The sequence below is a fragment of the Mesoplodon densirostris genome, chromosome 4, assembly GCF_025265405.1.
Source record: "Mesoplodon densirostris isolate mMesDen1 chromosome 4, mMesDen1 primary haplotype, whole genome shotgun sequence".
Taxonomy (NCBI): Eukaryota; Metazoa; Chordata; class Mammalia; order Artiodactyla; family Ziphiidae; genus Mesoplodon; species Mesoplodon densirostris.
The window spans coordinates 34132834-34155610 of NC_082664.1; the positions used below are offsets into that span (position 1 = coordinate 34132834).

General features: G+C 40.1%; 1 protein-coding gene across 2 annotated transcripts in view; it reads right to left on the bottom strand.

Moving 5' to 3' along the window:
- Positions 1–2342: 2342 nt before the first annotated feature.
- Positions 2343–22777, bottom strand: part of SLC39A9 (solute carrier family 39 member 9) — a 51147-nt gene continuing 30712 nt past the window's right edge. For both annotated transcript variants that reach the window (XM_060095934.1, XM_060095935.1), the window contains 5 exons: positions 17453–17647; positions 9924–9992; positions 8736–8821; positions 8103–8237; positions 2343–6167 (listed from right to left, as the gene is read on the bottom strand). In XM_060095934.1, coding sequence (XP_059951917.1) covers positions 5937–6167; positions 8103–8237; positions 8736–8821; positions 9924–9992; positions 17453–17647 — 716 coding nt within the window. In that variant the 3' untranslated portion in view covers positions 2343–5936. The remainder of the gene's footprint in view (positions 6168–8102; positions 8238–8735; positions 8822–9923; positions 9993–17452; positions 17648–22777) is intronic.

Sequence of the window (22777 nt, forward strand, 5' to 3'; positions counted from 1 at the left end):
TGCCTGATCCATAGGAAGGGACCCTGTTAACCCTGCTGAATGAAGAGGTGGGTTAGTGGAGGAGAGGTGGGGGGTTCAGTCTACTTCCTGTTCCACCCACCGGAGAATATGGTATCTATACCCTCCTGCACCTGACAGCCCTTGAAGTATCTGGTGATGGTTATCAAATTCTGTCCCCAAGAGCATTCCAGACATAACTAAACAATCCAGTTCCTTCTACACCGCCTCCAAGGCCCTGGCTTCCCATCCCCTCTCCACTGGGCTCCCTCCTCTGACGGCTCTAGAATTTGTCAGGATCCCTTTATGAATGAGGCAACTAGATTGGGACACATGCTTTCACTCACGTCCTTATCCAAAATTTACAGAAATGGGCAATGGCTATCATTGCAACAGAAATCAGTAGCTAAGCCAGAAAGGAGAAGCAGGTTTTCCCTAAATCAGTCACATAGTACCTTACTAACATTAGGTAGTACTGGATTAGTAACCTGAAGCCAGTTAATTGCCCACCTATATGCTCAGTCTCCTGCCCTGACTCCCCGCCCCTTTGCTAACTCCCAAGCAGCCCTGGCTTCAGTGTGAGACAAAGGCGGAGCTACACATAAGGCCAGCAGCTGATTCTGCCACGAAACAGGGCAGAAGCTGGTGGGGGAAAAGGAGGGGAGAGCACAGATCAGGAAAAAAGTGCCCCCTCAGGGCAGACCAATTCATTTAACAACATATTTTTTGAGAACCTAGCTCCCTGGAGCTTATAGTTCAGCAGGGAAGAGGGACAAAGCAAAGACATATATTATAAAGCAGATTAAAAGGTGATCAGTGCTACAAAAAAGAAATAGGGCATGGCCTTCCCTGGTGGCGCAGTGGTTGAGAGTCCGCCTGCCGATGCAGGGGATGCGGGTTCATGCCCCGGTCCGGGAAGATCCCACGTGCCGCGGAGCGGCTGGGCCCGTGAGCCATGGCCACTGAGCCTGCGCATCCGGAGCCTGTGCTCTGCAACGGGAGAGGCCCGTGTACTGCAAATAAATAAATAAATAAATAAAGCAGGGTAAAGAACACTGGGGCGGGGGTGAGATTACAGTTTTAAATACGGTGGTCACAGGAGGCCTAACTGAAGGAGACTCTGGACCAAGACCTGGAGGAGGTGAGGGAGCTGGAGGAGGGGCGTTCTCGACACGGGGCGACCAGAGTGGGACACAAAGGCTCATTTCCTACATCATAAAAACTACACTGCAGGGTGCAGCTCTAGCTTGTAAGAATTAGAAATTAAACAGAATAAGGATTGTTGGCTATTTTGGCTAAAACTGTATATAGACACATATGTGTATATATATATACATATATCTATATACATTTTGATCTCAGGGCAGTAGGATGAAAGGGCTGTTACATAATAATGCTGGCTTCTGAAGATTTCACAACCACTGCTTAAGGCAAAAGAGGGATGAGGCACTTCACCTGAAAGCTTCCATAAGAGATGGCAGGAATCATAAATACCATGTCCTTTTGGCCTATTTTCTTACTTATGAGGAAAGGTTTTCAGGCAACATGTAACACTCTGGGCAGCATCTTTGTAACTAGCTGTAGCACACGTGATACATATAGAAAGTCAGCACAAAGTAGACCAGTAATAATGAAATCTAATGAATAAACATAAGCTATACATTTAAATGATACATTGCTATACAGAGCATTTATCGGTACATCAGTTAAAAAATGAGATCTAGTACTAAAGTCTACAGAGGGAGAAAACACTTATAAAATTCACAAATTGCACTTCTATTGAAATCTCTATTTCCAGAGTCAGTTGTTCATAGCGTCTACATACTCATATTAGTAACTGTGCCCTTTGAAATGCACCCACTGTGACTGGGATCTATTGGCCTGCTTCTCTTTTCTGGGATTAGATGACTACCTTCATAAATAATATTTGCTAACAACAATGGCCATGGAAAAAGACTGTCAATAAATGGCTATCTTTTGTGGCAGATGGTGTATTGAGTGCTTAATCTCCCCTCCTCCTTTCCCTCCCTCCTTCCCTAAAGGATGTACATATAGACACACCTTTCCACTGCTCCTCAAAACTTTTCATTACCTTTTCTGATGTCCGGATGTGGGTCCAGTCTGGTCATCAAACAGAAAAAGAAAACTGCCGGGAGGATAAGTAATGAACCACTCACATAAGGTATGCACTAATAAAAATTTAATATCATAAAATAAATCAGAAAACAGCAAAAACATTTTTTTAAACCATTCACAATTAAAGTGGAAAGAGACAAAATTATAAGGCAGCCATCTATGGAATGATTTCATGTTTACAAAGGATCCAGAAAAGGGGACATTTAAAATCACTGTTCAGGCTACTGAACCAGGGGAACTGCAGTGTTGTCCCACGAGACTTCCAACTTGGTAGAAAATGCTATGAGAAAACAGATCAAAGCCAATCTCCTTGTGTTAGGCTGGGCATATCTAGAAAATTCCTAATGGTTGTCTAGCCCTTTCATGCAGGTCATACATTTTCCTCAGGTGAATCCAGATGTCTCAGGTACAAAGGAGCTACGTCACTGGTTTTAATTTCATAGCATCTCCAACAGTGCTCTTGGGGTTATGTGGACCATGCTGTATTGAGCAGAAGTTTTGTAATGTAAGGAAGGTACCCCTGTGGAACACCTATAGAGTTCTTGCCTTGCCCTACAGCAGTTTTGGATGAATCTGGTCATTATTCTCAGTCTCCCAAGGGGCTCGGGGACCCCATAGACAGGAACGTTCTTTGGGGGCTTGTGCTGTTGACATACATACAATTCCCATGTTCAGTACCTAGCTACCATGTGTCTGAGAGGCTGGCATGTCCTCCGAGTTCTAATCCTTGAAAAAGAGAAAAACCAGGCAGTGACACTTAGAAATAGGCCAGTAAAAAACACAATTACGTTTTCTCCTTTCTACAAAGAACTGACCACTCAAAACAGCCACCTCTCTCATTTTTCTAATGATTCAAAATACAGGAACAGACTTGGCTGTTTTGAATAGGGAAATAAAGAGGTGATGAGGGGAAGAGAGAACAACATAGCCTCTGTAGGTGGTACTGTTTCCAACTCTCTACACTCCAGTGCAGTACCTTTGCCTAAAAAATGAAATCTGGCAATAGCATGCACAGGAAAGCCATCAGACCTGGAACATCGCTACTTTGGGGATATGGGAACTGACAAGCAATTCACTGGCAAACAAGTGATGGGAATGCATCAGTAGTGTTTTTCAACTTAATTTGCCATTTAAGAGAGCACTTGAGATCTGAAGAAAGTCTATCCCTACCAAGGAAAGGGAGTCAAATTGCAATTCAGATGAACTTTGGTTATGAGGAAGGAAGGGCTGTGCTTTTCATCATCAACTGCATCTCTTTGGTAGCCAATAATGCCATCTGTAATCACGGCAGCAACTTAAGTATCGCCAAGGTTTTCAAATGTGTGACAGCATTAAGGCATCCACATCGAAGGAGGCAGTTTTAAACAAGAGGAAAATGGAACTGAAATGTGCCCATAAGTGACCATCAGTGTGACCTCTCCTGGGACGCTGCCCACCATGAGCAAGTTCTTCCCCCCGTGAAGGAGGCCTCTGCCACGCTGCTCAGTTCCTTGCTGCCTGGAGATGCACTTGAGCCCTGTAAGATTAGTATGGCTATTTCTGCCTGCTGACCAGGAGGGAAATAAGTGGTTCCGGGGCAGCAGCTTTAAAATCTGGGAAAGCCCATAGCTCTTGAGAACTGATAGGCGGTGAGAAGTTTGCTGGTTAATGTGAGGTCCAGAGGGGAAGGCAAATTTGGAAGTTAGATGGTCTGATCCTTGCCAGAGTTCAAGGCCCTACCCAGCAAAATATTCTAGCCAAACTTTTAAGTGTGATGGCAAGGCACTGCTGAAAGAGGCTTTGGCCAGCAGAACAAGTTTCTGATCATTGCACACAATATGATAGAAAGTGCCACTATCCAAACCGAACCAGACACTAAAATGAGCTATTTACTTAACTAAGTAAATTTCCAGGGAGAATCAAGGCAACCATGTTATTTTGAAGGACCTCTCCTAAGTCAGAGTTGTTATCAGGAAAGTCACTTAGACTTTCATTCTGTACCTTCTGGTGGTTTTAATGTTGTACACAATGGCTGCCAGCCACTATCCAGAACCAGATCCTGTTTATGCTACTTTGGTCTACAGTCAGCAGAGGGCTCTCAAGTTCTTTTTCCCCAGCTGCTGACCCAGTAACAAATCTAGGAAGGAAATAAAGATATCCTGGGCATGCTGGCTTACGTGTCATATAAAATGTTTTACAAACTCCTAAATCCAATGCCCTGATGAAAACAGTCTTGGTTCCCCCTTTCTGTAACGTGTTTTGAAATGGTACAGAAAATCAAAATAAATTAACAATGGATCATATACTTGTTTGATAACACAAGGTTTACAGGGATTTTGGCAAATACGGAAAAATTATCCTAGTCTGCTTAATACCTTTACTCTCTCAATTGTTTAAATTACCAGAATATTAGCGACTGTGTCATCTCACATATGAGGAAGTGATGTTTTAAGGGCTTAATAAAGCTGCATTTGACACAAAGGTAACTTCACTGAAAGGAATAAAGAACAGACACGAGACTATCTTCATCATCACAGTTCAAGAAGTGGTTGTCCTGATGAGAGAACTCAACTCACAAATATTAACATCACCACCAGCAGTAAGCAGCAAATTGTAGCGAGGAAGGGCTGGAGGGAAAAGTTACAAGAAAAGCATGGAAAAGATGAAGAGACAAAAGACATGATTTTAATAAGCTTTAAATCAACGGGCAAACACTTCCCATTTATGATACATCTTGACTTTCTTCACTGCTACAGGTGCTTATGTGACGCTGACCTAGCAGTCCCCAAGGGGCACCAAGTATTTTGCCAGAGGGACTGCTGGTCTGCTAAGATAAATACTTAAAGAGACAAAAAAGGACAACATAGGTTTTGGTAATCTTACTTTTAAAAAGGTTACTACAAAGATGTCAGTAACTATCCGAATTCACTTACAATTGAACACCCTTTAATTTCCAAAGATACTTTGGGATCTGACTGTTCCTGAAGGAAAGCCTATGCCTAAGGAAAGCCTACCTACTAGAACCTGGCTCCTCTATAAAGAATGTGCTGTACAGGCAGCTACTCTACACAAAGGAGAACTTGAAAAGAAATGTTTTATAAAACACGTTACCTCTTTAAAAGCTAGTCCACCTCTGTTGCTCCATTTGATGGAATGGCAGGCTCTCTTTAAAGAGACAAGTGCAGAAGGAGGTGTTTAAAAGACTCTCCAGACATACCCTCTTCAGTGGATCTCTCTCTCAAGTATAAAGTCAGCTTTCAATGTGTCTTGCCGTCCATTTCCTGACTCTAGCCCCAAATGAACTACTTATCTTTAGCATCTAAGACAGTGGGCATTATGACCTTCATTCAAGGCATAGATGTGGCATAGATGCTAAAGCACCAGTCTTACACGGCGAGAACCATGTTAAAAATCAATGGATTAAAGTGGCAGAGCCTCGAAACTAAGAAAGAGATTTAGCTTAATTACAGAACACTGTCCTTTTCATAATTATTTCATTATGAGTATGAAGGTCTCCACTTTTCCTTAACACTAAATTCCATCTTCCCTGAGAATAGGGTTAAGGGAAACAACAAAACTCAAAATGCCAAGGGCCCTTGAAAAGACAACACAACGGAATGTCTGTATCCTTCGCAGTGTGTTGTTTCTACTCGAAAAGCTTTCCATTACTCCAGGTTTTCATCTCACCTCCCTCCAGAATCTTTAGGGTTACGGGTGGAGATGGGCAAGGCGAGACAAGAGACTGAGGAAGTGAGCAGCTGTCACGTGCCGGCTGTTCTCACTGGATGGAAAACAGCCATGGCCTGAGGCTGGACCCTCAACAGTCAGTGCTGGTGTCCTACTGACAGAGCGAGCGGGATGAGGCAGCCCAGAACCAGGGCTGCGACCTCCAGGCGGCTGAGGCCTCTCCCTCCAGCGGGGTCGGGTTTGTGGCTGTGCCCCATTCCGCCCACCTCAGGGAGGACATGCACCGTGGCAACATAAAGAAATGTCCCAGCAGAGAAAAGCATGGCCACTCCAGTGGCATTGACCTCTGAAAGGGCTTCTTTACTGCTCTGTGAAGTAAGATAAAGAGAGAAGAAAAATTAAGTCAAGTAAAATCCAGAGGCAGGAAGAAGTCCCAATTAAAAAATACCCAATATTCATAACTCGTGTTATCTGGGGCACCGGGGACATCCTGAGATCAGAACGATCTTGCTGTTTATGGCAAGCTTCCAAATAAGGGTTTAAGACTATTGGTGATGTACACAATTACTTCTTCAAACAAACTTCAAGTCTGGTTGAACAGGTTTGGCCTATATTATTAAGATGGAATCAACAGCATTAATGCAGATATCAAAGTTCAGACATTCATTCATTTATTCTACTAATATTAACAAATATGCCATATGCACCAGGCTCTAGGCCAGTGCCTGAGATACAGTGGAAATCGAGACACAGTACTTGCCCTCACAGAGCCTAGAAATATCTCAAAAGCTAATCTTTATACAATTCATTTCAATTTTTTTTTGTGTGTGTGGTACGCGGGCCTCTCACTGTTGTGGCCTCTCCCATTGTGGAGCACAGGCTCCGGACGCGCAGGCTCAGCGGCCATGGCTCACGGGCCTAGCCGCACCGCGGCATGTGGGATCTTCCCGGACCAGGCACAAACCCGCGTCCCCTGCATCGGCAGGCGGACTCTCAACCACTGCGCCACCAGGGAAGCCCTCATTTCAATTTTTTTAATGAAAAAATTGACCTACTAAGATAATTAATTGAAAATTTAAGAACATGCCATAAATGCAATATGTAACTCCATGCCTCCAAAATTATCATACCTTCCTCTCAAAAGTTCTAAAAACTTATATTGATCAATGCAGTAATAAATAGGGTAATATTTATTAATTTAGACTGCACTGGGTCTTAGTTGCAGCATGCAAGATCTTTTAGTCACGGCATGCATGCAGGATCTAGTCCCCCGACCAGGGATCGACCCCGGGCCCCCTGCCTTGCCAGCGTGGAGTCTTACTCACTGGACCACCAGGGGAAGTCCCAATAGGGTAATATTTAAAAGGGAACCATGTATTGCTCATTGACTAAAAGAAGATAGAGCTCCCAGTCAGGTGTTAGCAATCCAGATCAACTAACCCTTGGTTAACAGGAACTTAACCATTCTTTAACCATCTCATTTCTCATATGTTCCTTTCAATACAAATTTTACTATATCAAATACGAATTGAATGACGCTCAGAAGAATCAGTGACCTTCAGAGACAGGAGGGGAAAGTGGTTTCCAGGAACTAGCCCTGAGTTGGTTTGGTTCTAAGATTTTCCTCCTGTTGCCTGCCAATTGATATTTAAGTAAAATGGGTAAGGCTGCTGCTAAGAACTGCAGCCCTAGTGGACAAAATTATAAAGCATGGAAAGGTCCAACTGGAGCAACAGAGCAGAATGCCCGGGCTCTGAGGTGACAAGCGACACATGCCACTTCAGGTCTGGAGCTACACTGAGTGCAATGACGAAGACCTGGGTACTTAACATGCAGTGATATGAGAGCTGGGAGTAGAAGAATCTGAGTCTTAGCTGAATACAGAGATCTCTGCTCATCCCTTACTGCTCTCAAAGCTGCTGCAAGCTTGTCCCTCACACTTCCTGTGCCTACTGAAACATTAAATACATTCTGTTGTGACTTACTATGTATCTGTCAAATAAAATTAGCATGTCTGATAAGGTTTAAGTTGTATTATTTTAAAGATCATATATTTGTGCAAGTATTTTTGGAACTGATGGGGAAGAAGTTTTCGAATTAAATGAATAAGAAAATGCTCCAAATTTATGAAGAGGATTGACTTGGAATTAAGATGTACACTTTGTACAGGTTTTTAATTCGAATTTTATCTTTAGTTTGAGGGGGCAGTTTAACTGAAAAATTCAATATAAGAGACTATACCTTCTAGTAGATCACAAAGAATTAGATACTTATCTAGATAAGCTAGGAGTGAGTCAACTTACCTTACTTAGTCCTAAGTATGTCACCATGGACATAACTGGTGCTGCCAGTGCAAAGACCAGTAAGTGCTTTCTGATTCGATTCCGCTCGAGGCCTGCATGCATTAAGAAGGAAACCAGCCCAAAAGCAGCTGGTGCCTGGAAAAGAAAAACTATCCCTTATTACTCTGGAAGTTTGGATTGCTTCTACATTATGAAGTACATATCATTTGACTGAATTCTCATACAAGAAAACTAGGCACAATAGTAAGTCTGGGCTTTGCCTTTTAGGAATTAATGTTCTAAGCTAGAAAATATCCCATTTGTGTGCGTGTGTGTGTCTGTGTAATAGTTAAGAAAAGAATATAAAGAAAGGAAGAATATTTATGAACAAAAATTACTATGAAATGTAGAAATCTGTAGAGGACTTAAAAGTTTGTGTACATGACCATAAAAAAATAAAACCCCTTCAAGTATAAGGTTAAGAAAATGGTAGCAAAAGACCCAGCTATGAACAGATTTATTCAATTCTCTAAAAGAACAGCAATTACGAAAATAACTAAAAAAACTTTCCATTCCAGAAAAACATAATGACCAAAGAGAAATTTTAATTATAAATGTAGTCAAGACCAAATCTTACACCAAAATTTTGCTTACCTTATGTAGCATTATTGCCACAAACACAATTAACTGGACACTAGTTTGTGAAGTAGAAGCTGCTGCTCCCAAAGCAACACCATCAGCTGAATTTGGAAAAAGTGAAACATAAAACACTATAACTATAAATAACAACTATAATAGTGTGGTGAGTGACTGTGTGGGCTTTAGAGTCAGACAGAGCTGGACTGGACTCTGGGACGGTTACTTAACCTTTCTGAACCTTAGCCTTCTCATTTCTACAATGGGTTCAATAAAGTATGTATTCCTAGGGTTTTCATGAGGTAACGTATGTGAAGAGCTTAGCATAGGTGCTATTCAATATTCTATTTGTCAGTTATTGTTGCTGTTGTTGGAAAAGTATGATGCTCAAAAATCTACTGATTAATCAATCAGACTGTAATAAAAGAAATATCAAAGAATTTCAAAGGAGGCATCTCTGCATCTTGCAGATGAAAAACCAAAATAAAGACACCGCAACGTGGCATAGATGATTTATACGTAATGAGTAAATAGTGGTTGAAATGGATGAATTTTTTTTGGTAGAAAAGCATGTTTTACTAGAAAGTCCAGATAAGAGTGTGTCACCTTTCACATGCTTTTGTCATGTACAGAGCCCTACTACTGGGACTAGCTCTGGTTGTGATTCTAAGGCAATGCCCTGTCAGCAATGCTGACACTTCGACACTCTACAGCCTACCTCTGCCTCACCTGGCACTTGGGAAGATACCCAGCACCAGGGCTACTGAGTACAAAAGTGAGCAGGCTCTTATGCAGATGAGATCCTACGGCAGAGGTCAGCAAACTTTTTGTTAAAGGGATAGATAGGAAGTATTTTAGCCTTCGTGAGTCATTTGGTCTCTTGCAACTACTCAACTCAACCATTGTGTGAAAGCAGCCACAGATAAAACGTAAACAAGGGGCCATGGCTGTGTTCCAATACAACTTTACTATGGACACTGAAATTTGAATTTCGTGTATTTTTCATGTGCCACGAATTATTTTCACCCATTAAGAAATACAGAACCATTCTTATTGCAACCCCAACACTGAGTACGCCAGGGCTCATGCTTCTGTTGGAGGACTTCATTAAGCAACCCTGTCCCCAAAGGCCAGCCCTAGAGTATTTCATGTGGATGGTCCCTGTGTGACAGAAAAGAAAGGGGTTCCACTGCAATCTGACCCTACCTGCAGCATGGACGACCAGACCCAGCGTGGTGGTGATTTTGGAGTTGCTAGGCCTTGCTGTTTCTGGATCTGAAGTAAAAATAAGCAAGTCAGCCATGAAGCAACGTGAAACAGAAACTATTAGAACATTCACCTGCAGGTGGAAGAAGTCTTTGAAAGCTCTTAAAGTAGAAGATTATTATTTTCCTCACTATTGTCTTTTTTCTTCTGCTTCAAACACTTGGAAGTTTCCCCTGTCCTGAAGAGGTGGGCAGGTGGAAACTCTTCATTTGACCCAGGCTTCCCTGAACAGACAAGACGTCACCCCAAACAGCCTCATACCTCTTAATGCTTCACCTCCCCAAGGAAAGTGCTCTGTGGCATCTGACCACCTGTCTAGACCAATCTCATTGTCATTGCCTACCCCCTCACCCTCCCCAGCCTCCCACAACTTTATCTGTATTCTAACATCAAAATGTCATTCACATTTGCCTTTCTCCATTTTATTGGCACCATCCTAACCTAAATTTTCATCAGCTCAAACCTAAATTAGCAGTAGGCTCCCATCTGGTTGTCTCCCCTTACTCTCACTTCTCCCTAACCTAATTCATCTTACACATCCTTGGTCGGATTCATCTTTCTGAATCACCACCCTTGTGATGGGTCAGTTAAGAATCTGCTGCTTTTCAAATTCAGTCCAAACTGCTCTATTAAGTAGGTCTTGAGCCCTCTATCAACTGGCATCATCTTTTTTTTTTTTTGCAGAGCGCAGGCTCAGCGGCCTAGCCACTCTGCAGCATGTGGGATCTTCCCGGACCGGGACACGAACACGTGTCCCCTGCATCGGCTGGCGGACTCTCAACCACTGCGCCACCAGGGAAGCCCATCTTTTAAAAAAAATAATAAATTTATTGATTTATTTTTGGCTGCACTGGGTCTTTGTTGCTGCTCACGGGCTTTCTCTAGTTGCGAGAGCGGGGACTACTCTTCATTGCAGTGCACAGGCTTCTCACTGTGGTGGCTTCTCTTTGTTGCAGAGCACAGGCTCTAGGCACGCGGGTTTCAGTAGTTGTGGCTCGCAGGCTCAGCAGTTGTGGCTCGCAGGTTCTAGAGCGCAGGCTTAGTAGCTGTGGCGCACGGGCTTCGTTGCTTCGTGGTATGTGGGATCTTCCCAGACCAGGGCTCAAACCCATGTCCCCTGCATTGGCAGGCAGATTCTTAACCACTGCGCCACCAGGGAAGCCCTCAACTCGTATCTTATTTCTTACTGTCCAGTCCAGTTAAACCAGCTTCTGTAACACCCTCTAACAAAACTGTCTCATTCTCCTTTCCCCAAATCTCCTCACCCCTAATTCTTGGCATGTACTAAATTGCTCAGCTCACCAATCCAAAACCAAGACGTTGTTCAAAGTCTTAATTCTAGGACCGCTTACTCTGAGAAAGAATCAAAGATTAATTCCAGCTTAGAACAAGCCTCCCCTTGCCTAGAAATGTACAGCGCCATGCACAGTCTCTACATGCTACTTCAAGGTTTCTTCTGTATTCCACCTTAGATATACAAACAAAACTGTTTTCACTTAAATATGTCCCTCCCAATTGACTGTGAACTATACAGAATTTTATACTTCTTTCCATTTTTTTATTTGTCCTATAGAATGTAGCATAGCACTGGTCACCCAACAGTTGCTTAATAAATCCTTGTTGGAGATTTTTTTAAGTATTTATCTATATTACAGGTATTGTAAGAAATATATAAACAAGTAAATAATGTCCAAACAATGTAAAGTTCAAAGACATGGACATCAAAATGCCAGGTGAAATGACAGATGGACATTATAGTCAAGTAAACTGTAAGGAATTTAATCCTTTGAGGGGTCTAGCCCACTGAAGGAATGGTTTACAATGGAAAAAGCATGCACAAGTAAAGTATCTTTATCTTTTTACTAACAAAAATTATCTTCTAATTAAAACACTGCAAGAAGGGAAGCTAAAGCCCCTCATCACTCTGAGACAACACATATTTCAATATCACCCCAAACTGGGAAGAAGGATCATATTACACTGGGTGACAAGCTGGTTTTGGCTTTTCTTTACACAGTCTTGTGGTCTAATTATAAGTAGCATCTTAAAAAAAATTAAGAGGTTTTAAAATTAAAACAATTTCTATAAATCTATAGGAAAAGACTCTGCTTCAGAATAAATTTAATAAACAAGTTAACTTTTACTGATAATAATACATAAAACCCTGCAGGTAATAGGTAAAGCGAGGTCATCAGATAAATGAAAACTAGCAAAAAGAGTGACCTCTGAGACAAAACAGGAGGAAAAATAAACACATACTACATTTAATTCTTTGTACAGGGCTACAGGGCACTAATGCGCCTATAAATGCATTTTAAATTTAAACTGACAAGAATTGCAAGAAAAATGTCATAAAGGCCACTGTGGACAACTAGGTAATGTAGCTGGAGTCAGATTCCATCCAACAGAGGGTGCTTCTCATTTGCTGTTTGGAATAAAGCACATAAGTAAAACCTTTTACTCCAAAATCAATTTCCTAAAATAAGGCTTGGTTAGTTAAAAAAAAAAATCAATTTCCTAAAATAAGACTTGGTTAGTTAAAAAAAAAAAAAGGTTGCAAGAATAGTTCAAAAAGCAATCATTTACCCTTTTCTCAGAATGACTAATTGTCCAACATTTTGCCCCATTTGCTTTATCATTTGGGCTTATGCTCTCTTGTTCTCTATCTACACTACACAAATACACATATCTGTGTATATCTTTTTTTCTGTACCATTTAAGAGTAAATTGCATACATCGTAACTCTTTATACTAAGATACTTCAGTGTGTATTTCTGATGATAAAGGATATTTTCTTACATAATCACAGTAAAGTTATCAACTTCAGTAAATCTAACATTGATATTTTTTTCTACTCTCTCTTGCATATTCTAATTTGTCAATTGCCCAAGAATGTCTTTCAGGGCATTTTTCCTTTTCCAGGAAGGATCCAGCCTAAGATCATATGTTGCACCTAGTTATATCTCTTTAGTCTCCTTTAATCTGAGACATTTTCTCTGCCTTTGACTTTTGTGACATTGATATCTCTGAAGAACACATTTCCTTCCCTGCACCTTTCTTGTTTTTTAACAGAGTGGTCCTTCCTTTTGGATTTGTCTGATGTGTCCTTAGATGATGCATGCTTGGATGGAATACGACATAGGTGATGCTCCTCAGGCTATCACATCTAGAAGCACAGGATGTACATATGCTGCTCACTGGTGGTGTGAATTCTGGATTATATATTGGATATTGTAAATGTTATCTTGTGGATACTATGTATTCTATTATATTCCTCCAAAGAGTGTTGATTTTTTTTACTTTGCTTTACATAACTTGATTTGGCTCAAACTGCAAACTCTGTCTTCTGGGCAGCTGCCTAAATCTCAGTTTAGTTCTTTTATGTTTAGCTGAGCTGTCTAGAGTCTGCCCAAGAAAGCATGGTTCAGGGCTTAGCCAGAGACTTGGGCAGTTTATGCATAGAATTTGGGGCTGAGTTTCTCTGTCTCTCTCCTTTCTAAGATTTTCCCCTCACTTTCCAGGGGCTGGGTACCTTGAACTCTGTCCTCTAGTTCCTTAGGCCAGAAAGACTGTGTCTTCTATCAGTTAGTTACCCCACAGGCACTGACTGCTAAAAGCAGTAAAAATAGGAACTAAAAGTAGTAAAAATAGGTTCCAAGTGTAGACTCCCTTCCAGAATTTGCCTCCTTTAGGTCACTCACTCTCCAATGTCTTCAGATAATGGTTTTCAAAACTCTGTCCAAAGTTTACAGTTATCTGTACAGAGGCTGGTCTGGTAGGAACATTCTGCCCTCACTGAAAGCAGAATACCAGTGACATTAATTCTGATCATCTGATCAAGGTATTGTCCGATTTCTTCATTTAGTTACTTTTTTTCCCTTGCAACTAATAAGCAAATCAAAATATACCCCCTAGATTTAACATTCATTGATGATTCTGGCCTGAGCCAATTTTTACTACGAAGGTTGCAAAGATGGCTGTCCAACTCCAACTGCTTCCACATTTACCAACTGGCATTTAGCACTCTGCTGGAAGCAAATGCCCTCCCTTCTCCTTTTATCTTTCTCCCATGTGCATGTGCCCACTGATTCCCATTTTTTCAATGATTTATGCTTTATTGCTGTTCTTAATTATCTTGGTGCACAAACTGTCTGAGATCTGGCCAAGGGAAGCCCCTTCAAGCTGGTTCCTATATCCTGTGACATGTTTCCATCTTCTTTGAGCACTAGATGTTCCAAGCTCATTTTATCCTTACCCTGTCCTGTCCTAGAATCAGCCATTTCTCTGAAGAGCCCTGATATGCTCATTGCTAGTGGGGTGTCTTTACTTCTAGGCCCTCTCTGCACACAGAACTAAGACACACATACATGTATACATAGACACACATGTATATGTATACAGACACATACAAGTTTTAGAAATCATGATTCCAATAGCTCCGATTCCAACCCACCCCTGTAGGGGTTCTTTCTTGCTTTCCCTCATTCCCTATTTGCATGTCCCTTCTTCCTCAGTGAGGACTCTAGCTCCATCAACAGCAACACATTTACTCATTTCCTCAATCTTGTAACATATCTAAACTAGTTTCAGAACTGTTTTGCCCACACCATTACAAAAAGCAAAGCCTACTAAAAAGAATTCAGTACTGTTTACGCTTCTTCCCCAACTCTACCCACCACTAAAGGTATATAGTCAAATACTACATTCATAAGTTACTTGAATTAGTTTTTTCTACATCCCCTTCAGTGTAACTGTGTTATTCATTTGAAGTATAGTTCATCTGTTTCAGTTAGCTCCCCCACCCTTTGTTGATTTCATTTTATACTTTGAATATGGAAAATATTAACATATTTCCCCAAGTCAAAACTCTATCAAAAAGGCATGCCCAGGGAAGTGTCATGCCCTCCCAAAACCCTTCTACCTTATCCCACCCATGCCCTCACTCCTACAAATAATCAACTTTGTTTTCTAGCTGATCCTTCTTATGTTTCTTTTTTGTAAAGATAAGCAAATATACACACGTATACTTGTTTCCCCAACATAATATATGATGTATAATAATTTATTTTTGTTTTTGTTTTTTTCCACTTAACAGTATTTCCTGGAAATCTCTCCATATTGGTTCACAGAGATCTGATTCCTTATTCTATTTCATGGCTACATAGAACTCCATTACATGGACACACCACACTACACTCAACCAATCTGCATGACTGGACATTGAAGTGTTTTTACAATGATAAACAATGCTGCACTGATTAGTCTTGTGCATATGTATGTTCATATTGGAGCCGATTCATCAGAACAGATTCCTAGAAGTGGGATTTTGGGGTTGAAGGGTAAATTCTCCACTACAGGGGCTGCACACTCACAGCAATAGATGAGAGTGTCTGTTTCGTCACAGCTTTGCCAACAGAGTGTACTGCCAAGGTTTTGAATTTTTGCCTATCTGACAGGTGAGAAATGGCATCTCAGTGGAATTTTGATTTGCAGTCTTCTTATTTTAAGTGCAAGGAACATCTTTTCATATGTTTAAAGACCATTTATATATATATATATATATATTTTTTTTTTTTTCTGTACGCGGGCCTCTCACTGCTGTGGCCTCTCCCGTTGCGGAGCACAGGCTCCGGACACACAGGCTCCGCGGCCATGGCTCGCGGGCCCAGCCGCTCCACGGCATGTGGGATCTTCCGGGATCGGGGCACGAACCCGTGTCCCCTGCATCGGCAGGCGGACTCTCAACCACTGCGCCACCAGGGAAGCCCCATTTTTATATATTTTTATGAACTATTTGTTCATGTCTTTTGCCTGCTTTTCTACAGATTTTTTTGGTAGACCAGGGATTGTTAACCTGGAGTCTAATAGGAGAACACAGGGAGAATGCAGGGGGTGTCTGTGACCTTAACTTAAAAAAAAAAATGTATTTTTACTTGTACTAACCTCTAACTGAACTTTAGCATTTCCTTTAATTATAAATATAGACAATAAACCACAAGTAATAGTAGCACTGCCTTTACCAATAGAAATCAGATAATTTCATATTATTTTATAGTTATAAGATATCATCGTATTATCACTTTCACTCATCACTACTTTATTTATTTATTATTATTATTTTTATAGATACAGATTTCACTATATTTAAAACTCAGTACTTGGGAAGGCCCTTATAATGTCCTTTACGCTGCAAACTATATAAAGGAAAATTTTAACTGCATAAATGAGTTTAACGTATTTATGCTGTAGAACAAAATGAAGCAAACTTAAACATTTATCACTCTCTTTCATCACTACTTTAAATTAAGGGCTTATAGAAGTGCTGCCACGTTGCATGATTACAGTCTTCCTGTTTGTAGATGCTCATGTGACGGAGCTGCGCAACTAACAGGCAACTCTACACCTAACAGTCATCAGCCACAAAACAGTAGAAGTCATGGGATCTCTTGCTGGTGACCAAGATATCTATGCTGCTTTCTAGCAGTTCCTATCTGCAAAATTCTCTGTCAATGTATTTGAAAAGAAATATCTGTAAACCCTTATGTCCATTATAACCCTTTCAAATGTATTTATATATCAAAAAAGTTTATTTATATCACGATGGCATCAAAGTTGTATCATGGATCAGAATCCTTTTTTATTTAATATAAACCTTATCAAAGATATTGATCTAACCAAAGATGAATTCATTGATCTCAAGACAAAAAAGTTAATATGACTGGAATTAACTTTAAAGGTCTTGGAGAATTCTAGTTGTCCTTGAAAGAAGCTTATCTTTCCCTGGAAAGCAAGCTACAAATGTGTTCAAGTATATTTGTAATAAAATATCTTTGTGAATCAGGCTCTTCTACACTAGTAACCATCAAAACAAGAACCCAAATCAACTGGATGTTCAACTTGACACTCTGTTGCCTTGTTAAAGCCCATCTCAGAATTTAATGTTCTTAGTCAAGCTACTCAACAATAGCTGTTATACTGATGTCCTAAACAATTAAATTTAACTCTAACTTGCTTATGATTTAAATATATTATCTCATTCTTTAATGTGCCAATAAAGAAGACATACATTACTATATCACAAATTTGTTTTAATGTTTTAGTAACTATATTAAATTGATTTTCTCTGTAATCCTGTACTGTGCTTTATGCATTTTAAAACATTATCCCAATAAAAGGTCCACAGGCTTTAGACTGCTGAAAGGCTCCATGGCACAAAAAGGGTTAAGAACTTCTGCCCTAGACCTCCATCAAGTGAGCTTTAAAATAACCAGGGTAATAATCCAATAAACACTCCCTTGTGCCACATGTCACAACCCACTAGCTTTCTCAAATGAATGAAATGTTCACCAGAACCTGAGAAAGTTTTAGCACTAAATAAGAACACTGATACATATTGAATTATTCAATCATTTGTGATAGCCTAAAATGCAAATGTTTTGCACTGCCCAGAAAACCTTGGAGCTACTTACCATCAGTAGAATGCACATGGGAGCTGCCAATCTGGTCCACCAGCAACATGAAAACAAAGCCCAGTACGAGGGAAACACCGATGTAGGCATGCAGCTGTGTGTGGTCATGGCTGTGCTCATGTTCATGGGCAACCGGTATTTCTGCTTTGTCTGATGCAATCACATTCTGTGTTTGACTCGCTTGGTGGTGTTTCCCTAGAGCAGAATGAACCGTAAAGAGAAAATGTGTTTTTCCCCCTCAAAACATCTTCACATAGAAGCTTCCATTCTTTTGTATTTCAAGCTCTACAGATTTTACTGCAAAGACATTCACTTCCTGTATTATAATCTAGCCAATCATAAACTCCCTTAACTTAAAAGTTCATGATGAAAAAATTCCCAAGGGTCCTCTGCTTTTGGCATGAAGAGCTTTTAACTGCCTATTATTCCCAAAACCTAGGAAGTGGAAGCAAATCACCAGGCAAGAAAGCAGTCATATTCCCAAGGGATATCATCCCCAAATCTTCCTTTCGGGCTAGAGAAATTCACACCACTCTCACCAGAAACTACAGTAAGGTTTATTTTGATGAAAATAGGCAAATGAAGAAAAGTAACAGTGAAAATAATTAGAATCAAATTTATCTAGTTTTACACTTAGGTTGATATAAAAATTGCAAATAAAGGGCAAACTGAGTATAAAACACTTTTAGCTTTAAAAATCTCAGGGGACAATCACTAATTAGAAACCAAAAGGGCAGAGCGGTTTAAAAGAGACATTTCCTTCTAGAAAGATAATTGTTCTACAAATATGATTGTTCTAGAAATATGATTGTTGGGATGCTCTGAATTACAGTAAATGATACCTGGCTAAGTAATACTGCTAGTTTATTATACTCACGTATTTGACACTCAAAACATAAACACTTCAAGGCCAGAATCCTAATCTTTGCTGTGTTTCATAAATACAGGCTAACATACTAAACACATTTATTGTTTATAATTAGATTAAGCATTTTAATCTTTGACCAAATAAATTACATAAGTCTGTTGCAATATTTTAGGGCCTGCCTTAATTCTTTAAAAGTCATTTTTGAGAAGCACAAAGCACATACTATCTTAAGATAATAAAAACTCATGTATTTTTCTAATTCTTGAAAGATTTTTTGTTTACACAGCTTCTTCTTTTTTTTTTAACCTTTTTTTAAAATGTGGTAAAATACACATTACATAAAATTTACTTACCATTTTAACCATTTTTAAGCATACAATTCTGTGGCTTTAAGTACACTCACATCATTCTACAGCCATCATCCATCTCTAAAACTTTTTCATCTTCTCAAAGTAATTTTTTAATCTTAAGATTTTTTTCCCTAACAGTGATTTCATTTACTTGTTTTAAAATGTCTAAATCTCTCTCTCTCTCTCTCTTTTTTTTTAAATCAACTCTATTGAGGTATAACTCACAAATGTAAAAACTCTAGTAACTACCACCAAGGTCAAGATATGGAGCAGTAGTTTAAAATATCAGAAAAGTTCTCTTGTGCGTCCCTGGAGTCAATATGTCACTCTTGGTCCCAAGCAGGCACTGAAGAGCTTTTTGTCCCCAGAGTTTTCCCTGATCTAGGATTTCATATAAATGGAATTATGCAATATATACTCTTTTGCATAAGGATTCTTTTGTTCAGCATAACATTTTGAGATTTATCTAAGCTTTGCATGTAGTTTGGTCCTCTTTTTTGTTGAGTAGTGTTCCATTGTATGGACATATCACAACCTGTTTATCCATTCAGTTGTTGATAGACATTTAGGTAATTTCCAATTTTGGTCCATTATAAATAAAGCTGCTATGAGCATTCAGGTACAAGTCTTTCTGTGGGTACACATTTTCTTTTCCCTTGGGTAAATTCCTAGGATCAGAACTGATGGGTGTATGTATGTTTAATGTTATAAAAAAAACCTGTCAAACTGCTTTCCGAAGTGGTTGTACCATTTTACATATCCAACAGCAATGTCTGAGAGTACTAGGTGCTCCATTCCATTGTCAACATTTGATATTGTGAGGCTTTAAATTTTTAACCATTTTTACATAGGTGATCATGTCACCTGCAAACAGATAGTTTTACTTCTTGCCAATCTTTATGCCTTTTCTTTCTTTTTCTGGCCTTACTTCAGACTAGCGTCTGGCCAAGACCCCAAGTACAATGTTAAGTACAAGTGGTTGAGAGGAGACAGCCATGTTTTGTTCCCAGTGTTAGGCATCTTACCTGTAGGTTTTTCAAATATACCCTTTCTCAGTAAAGAAGTTCTCTCCTAGTTTGCTGAGAATTAGGAGCTTAATTTTGTCAAATGTTTATGCTTTTCTGTACCTGTTAAGGATGATCAAATGGTTTTTCTACTTTATTCGATTAAGATAATAAATTTAAATGGTTTTTGGATATTAATCCAACCCCTGATTTGCATTCCTAGGATAGACTCCAATTGGTCAAAATGTATTTTAGGGCCTCCCTGGTGGCGCAAGTGGTTGAGAGTCCGCCTGCCGATGCAGGGGATGCGGGTTCGTGCCCCGGTCTGGGAGGATCCCATGTGCCGCGGAGCGGCTGGGCCTGTGAGCCATGGCCGCTGGGCCTGCGCGTCCGGAGCCTGCGCGTCCGGAGCCTGTGCTCCGCAACGGGGGAGGCCACAGCGGTGAGAGGCCCGCATACCGCAAAAAAAAAAAAAAAAAAAAAAAAAAAAAAAAAATGTATTATACTGTCTATATATTGCTGTATTCAATTTGCTAATGTTTGATAAAGCACTGTGCCATCTACATTCATGAGGGATATCTGTCTGCAATATTTTTTCTTGTAACATCTCTGTTTGAGTTACACTGGCATCTTAAAATGAGACGGAGTGCTCCTCCAAGAGATAGGCAGAAAAAAACTTCCTCCAGCCCCAAAATTTCCATTTTATTAATTTAAACAAGTTCTACAAGTATCAGCAGTTAATTTTTTTTTGGGGGGGAACTTTTTTTATTAGTTTCTGCTTTATAACAAAGTGAATCAGTCATACATATACATCTGTTCCCATATCCCTTCCCTCTTGAGCAGTTAATGTTAATGGTGCTAATGTTAAGCAGTTTTTGAAATTGCTGACATGAGACTCATGACAATGTTTTTTAAACTTTTAAGGACATGATCCCTAGTAAAAAATAAATTTTACATCATGATCTGGTAAACATACACATAGATGAAAAACTAAATAAAAAGTTGCAAAAAATAATACTTATCCTTACAATGGTTACAATGCACTATTCTATTTCTTCATCTGTCTTGTCCCTCCTTTGTGCTCTTCTTAAGTGCCAGTCACAAGTCCAACTTACTAAATTTATTTCAAGATCCAGAGTTGCTACCTTCAGTTTGGAAGCACTGCTAGAGGTAAAGAGAGACTTTCAGAGGAAGAAATGGATGATTTTGGAATAAAAGGTATTTCCTGGAAATCAGAAGCCTATGCTGCAGTGATCAATTAAAGAGAACTGAACGCTAGACAGGTCTAGGAGGAAAAGGTGGGCAGACAGAATGTGCCTACCCTGTCCTTCATGCAAGCAAAATTACTGTTAGCAGTAAGGATTTTAAGCCAGAGAACTTACTGAAAGCTCAGAGATGAAAAATAATTAAGTTTATGAGAGAAGCAGTCTAAGAATTGTGATCAGTAGTGTTGGACAATTAAAATGTAGCTTCATGGTAAAAGGAGGGTGCTCAGTTTGTGAAAAATCATTGAGCTATATACTGCCAATATGTGTACTTTCTTGTGTGTATGACATATACTTTTTTGTATGCGATATTTCAATAAAAAATTAATAAACTCAAAATGCAGTACCCTGATGACCAATACTGAGATGGCAGAACTCATTACTTTTCAAGTAGGTCTTTGTGCGCTGGGAGAATAGCTTAGCATGCCCTCAAGAATGTAAAATAAATAAACGAAGTAAAACACCTGACTTTCTCTAAAGACAAGGCAATTTTTGGTATGCTTCTGTTTTAATATACAAAACCAATTCTTCATATTTATGGGTGTAAAGAAACTACATATGTGAAGTCAGTCATAGAATTTTGGTAACTACAATTTTCAACACTATGTAGAAAGATGCTATTGGAAAGGATTTGAATGATTATCTTTTCATAAGGTACCCACTAAATATTTAACAAAATGGGCTCCTGTCTCTGCCTTTGCTTAGACTCTGCAGGAGTTAATGAATCCATGGGCCTTCCATGCTGCTTCTCCTGGATAACACCTTGTCTTTCAGGACTCAGCTCCTAAGTCCCTTCCTCCTTGAGGTTTTCTGTGTCCTCCTCTAGTCATGTATACACAGCACAGTAGTACGTGTCTACCACAGATTTTATATCACTATACCATAATTCAGACAGCAGCAAACTGCAGGACAAAGGCTCATGCCTAGCTCTGTAAATAAAATTTGCACTGGAACACAGCCATGCTCATTTGTTCATGGATTGTCTGTGGTTGTTTTCATGCTATGACAGCAGAGTTGAGTAACTGCAACAGAAACCATATGGCCCCCAAAGCCTAAAATATTTACTATCTGGCCCTTTACAGAAAAAGTTTGCCAACCCCTGCTGTCACTGACTGTTAATTTATTCATTTTCCATCAGCTGTGAATTCTTGAAGGCAGGGGCTATACTGTGTATCTATGAACGGATAACAATCAACATAAGGCCATAAATTGAGTAGATACTCAACAAATTGATGTTGAAGGCAAAAAAATGGCCTTCACTTCTGTATTTTTTTTTTTTTTTTTTTTTTTTTTTGCGGTACGCGGGCCTCTCACTGTTGTGGTCTCTCCCGCTGCGGAGCACAGGCTCCGGACACGCAGGCTCAGCAGCCATGGCTCACGGGCCCAGCCGCTCCGCGGTATGTGGGATCTTCCCGGACTGGGGCACGAACCCGTGTCCCCTGCATCGGCAGGCGGACTCTCAACCACTGCGCCACCAGGGAAGCCCACTTCTGTATTTTTTTAATGTGGCATTTCATCTCAAAAGTTACGCAATTAATTACTTCCTAAGCAAAAAGATTTTCTTTAATGGAAATAAAATACAATCTTTTAGTTGTATGTCTTTTGTTTTGGGGTTTTTTTTTTGCGGTACGCGGGCCTCTCACTGTTGTGGCCTTTCCCATTGCGGAGCACAGGCTCCAGACGCGCAGGCTCAGCAGCCATGGCTCATGGGCCCAGCTGCTCCGCGGCATGTGGGATCTTCCCGGACCGGGGCACGAATCCGTCTCCCCTGCATCGGCAGGTGGACTCTCAACCACTGCGCCACCAGGGAAGCCCTAGTTGTATGTTTTAAGATAATT